The sequence below is a fragment of the Urocitellus parryii genome, chromosome 3 (assembly GCF_045843805.1).
Source record: "Urocitellus parryii isolate mUroPar1 chromosome 3, mUroPar1.hap1, whole genome shotgun sequence".
Classification (NCBI taxonomy): domain Eukaryota; kingdom Metazoa; phylum Chordata; class Mammalia; order Rodentia; family Sciuridae; genus Urocitellus; species Urocitellus parryii.
Genome location: NC_135533.1, coordinates 214,703,414 through 214,706,798, shown reverse-complemented (window position 1 = coordinate 214,706,798; position 3,385 = coordinate 214,703,414). Strand labels below are relative to the sequence as shown.

The 3,385-nt window shown below is 54.8% G+C and overlaps 1 protein-coding gene across 1 annotated transcript; it reads right to left on the bottom strand.

The window, feature by feature from the left end:
- Window positions 1–288: 288 nt before the first annotated feature.
- Window positions 289–1,518, bottom strand: Actl9 (actin like 9). Its single transcript, XM_026411852.2, has one exon. It carries the CDS (start codon window positions 1,516–1,518, stop codon window positions 289–291), a length of 1,230 nt encoding a protein of 409 aa, XP_026267637.1.
- Window positions 1,519–3,385: the final 1,867 nt, after the last annotated feature.

The window sequence follows — 3,385 nt, the reverse complement described above, 5'->3', positions numbered from 1 at the left end:
ACACAGACCCCTAGAGAATGGTTACATTAGGGTTTGGTTATGGGGACGTGGGTTTAGGGGACCCGCACTGGTATATCTCAGAAGGTGGATCAGGGGACTTGTTTTGGGGCAAGTTCCAGCCAGGGATGTTTTGGGAGGTAGATCCAGGTGGTGGGGTCTGGGGGCGGGTCAGATGATGCGCCTGGTGATGGGGCATCAAGAGTGGGTGGGGCCGCCAGGGGAGGACGACAGGACAGGGCTGGCTCGCAGAGGATTTACTGCCCACGCTCCACCTTCCAGGGCCCCGCGTCAGTAGCATTTGCGGTACACGATGTGGGGACCCTGCTCCTCGTACTGTTCGCGCAGGACCCAGCAGGACTGGAAGGCGCGCAGCGAGGCCAGGATGGAGCCCCCCATCCACACGGAGAAGTTCCTGTTGGCCTGGGCGGTCACCACCACGCGCTCCTCCGGGGGCAGAGAGCGCAGCAGGTCGGCCCTGAAACGCTCCTCCAAGCCGGTGAAGAGCGAGGAACCGCCGCACAGCAGCACGCTCTGGGCCACGTCGCCCCGCACCTCCTGGGGCACCTTGTGGAGGCTCTGTTTGGCCATGGTGGGGAGGCCCACGGGCGACAGCCCCGGGATCTCCGGCGGGTGGAAGAGCAGCTCGGGGCACTGGAATAACTCCTTGCCTAACGTGACGGTCCGCCCGTCGGGCAGCTGGAAGGACTGCCGGCACTCCGGCTCCGACCGCGCCTGCTCCTTCTGGAAATCCGAGGCCACGTAGCAGAAGCGGTGCTTGATGTGCTCCACCGTGTCCAGGTCCTGCTGCTGCAGCGTGAAGCCCGAGCCCAGCAGGATCTCCGCCAGGAAGGCGGTCAGGTGGTTGCCCGCCAGGTCCAGGCGCTCGGTGGCGTGCGTCAGGTTGTAGCCCTGGAAGACTGGCACCGTGTAGGAGACCCCGTGGCCAGTGTCCACCACCAGCCCGCTGACTCGCCCGTGCGCGTAAACCGACAGCACCGACTGCGAGGCCACGTACATGGCGGGGGATCGCAGCGATTCGAAGGTCACCTCCACCAGTTTCTCACGGTTGGTGGCGGGGCTGAAGGGCGGGTCGGAGAACAGCAGTGGGTGTTCCTGGGTGTCCACTTGGAGGTCGTGCTCCAGCATGTGGCGCCAGATGAGCTCGGCGGCTTCCCAGTCCACCACGATGCCATTGCGGATGGGCTGCACCAGCGTCAGCTCTGGGCGCACGCGGGCCGCCTCGCCGATGAACGTTTCCACCGCTGGCTGCCCCGAGGTGGCCTGTTTCTTGGGCTGGCAGCCCATGAGGGTGGCCACGGTGAAGGAGGGGCGGGCCTGCCCGGCGAAACCCACCTTACAGGTGCCCGTGCCCATGTCAATGACCACAGCCCCGGTCTTTTGCGGCAGCTTGTCGTCTGCCATGGGGGAGTCAGGCTTGGGGTTCTTGTTTACCAGGTCAAGCGTGGGGACCTCTGGATCCGGCTGGAGCTCCCCGGGCTTGGAATCCTTTGTGTTCATGGCTGCAGGTGGCCCTGTGAGGCTGCTTGGCAAGGCGGACCACTTTCTTCTGGGGTTCAGGGGTGAGGGGGGAAGAGGTTGAGGCCAGGCTGGTTGAAGGGCCGGCAGTGAGAGGGAGTGGGCCGGCCAGGGGTATGTGACCTCAACCTGCTCCCTTCAGCCTCCCCAGACTTCACAATGCAGGGGTGGGCAGGGAGGGGCACCTCCTAACCCTTCCCACCCCAGGACCTCGACTATTCAGGATTTCTGGCAGAGAACTGAGTTCCGAGAGGGAGGAGGGGCTTCTGATGAACTCCCAGATTCCAGACCTCCACCCCAGCCCAACCCACAGAAGGTCAAGGGCATGTGGCACCTACCTGCAGGTGTAGACAAGGAAGGCCCAGGAATCCTCTTGCTGCATTTCTACCGTGGAGAGGTGGAGAGCTGGTCACAGATCTCCGAGAATACTAACCCCAAGGTGACAGGCCGGCCCGCCTGACTTTCGGGTTGCTGAAAGGAATCAGGACAGCCTGGCCTGAGTGTGGGAGACCTTACTTAGCAGCTTGCTTTTCCTCTGGCCTGAGTCACTCTCCCAGTCTCCTTCTTGCCAAGCATGAATTTGCCCCTTCAGACCTCAGCCCCCATGCCACCTCCTCCTGGAAGCCTTCCTGATTTCCACTCTGTAGCCCCACTATGGGAGTGTGTCTGCCAGATGCTTCTGTAGGAGGAGAGCCCTTGGGACCCAGGAAGGGACTTTCAGTAGAGATAAAAGGAGGGGGTGGCTCCTGGGTATTGGAGCAAAGAATTGTTTAGACAACAAATAGCAGGGCGAGTTGCTTCAAAACCGAGACTATTTCTGATGGTATTAGACATCTGCTATTGACAAACAGTGGTTGTGTATGTGTGTGTGCATGTGATATGAGAAATCACCAGGAACGGTGTGCTCAAGGTGTTATGGGAGATAATTAAATGAGGGATGTTTAATTTTCTGATTATGTCAATAAGCCCCGGAGAGTGGGGTTCATTGAACATTATAATTCATTCATTCATTCTTGGTAGGTGTGGTCTAATATAGACTTTTGGAGACACTCATTCACTTAGCTAGTTACTGAGGGTTCAAGATTTTTTAAAAAAGTTTTTGGGCATCCACATAAGCAGGAATATACCAAATAACAACCCTTTATCCATTGTTTACAAACATGGGTTTCCAATCTGCTTTTTAAAAAATTTTTATTATTTTTTTTTTATTCATACATGAGAGTAGAATGCATTTTGATATATAATACATACATGGAATGGACGTACATCAATCATATTGACTGTTCTATTCTGCTGCCAATCTGCTTTTTGATTCTATAAAGGCTGAAAGACAACATAAGAAGTAAAGGCACTCATCATCTTACCATTTAAAACTTATCTGAAGGAAGGAAGAAAGGGTTTTGGCTTTGCTCTTTGTTGTGCCAACATTCAACCTGATCAACAATTTGCTTGCTGTTTCTGAATATTTGTTTTGCTAGTGCTGAATGAGATGCTAATGCTAAGAATGAAAATTTTGACTGGAAGCATACACACACACACACACACACACACACACACACACACTGGAATGTTACTTAGCATTAAAGAAGAATGAAATTATGGCATTTGATGGCAAATGGATGGAATGGGGACTATCATGCTAAATGAAGTAAGCCAATCCCCCCAAACCAAAGGTGGAATGTTCTCTCTGATGTGTGGATGCTGACCCACAACGGGGGGTGGTGGTGGAGGGAAGAATAGAAATCCATTGGATTAGACAAAGGGGAATGAAGGGAAGAGAGCTCGGATGGGAATAGGAGGGACAGAATGAATCAGACACAACTTTCCTATGTTCACATGTGAGCACAAG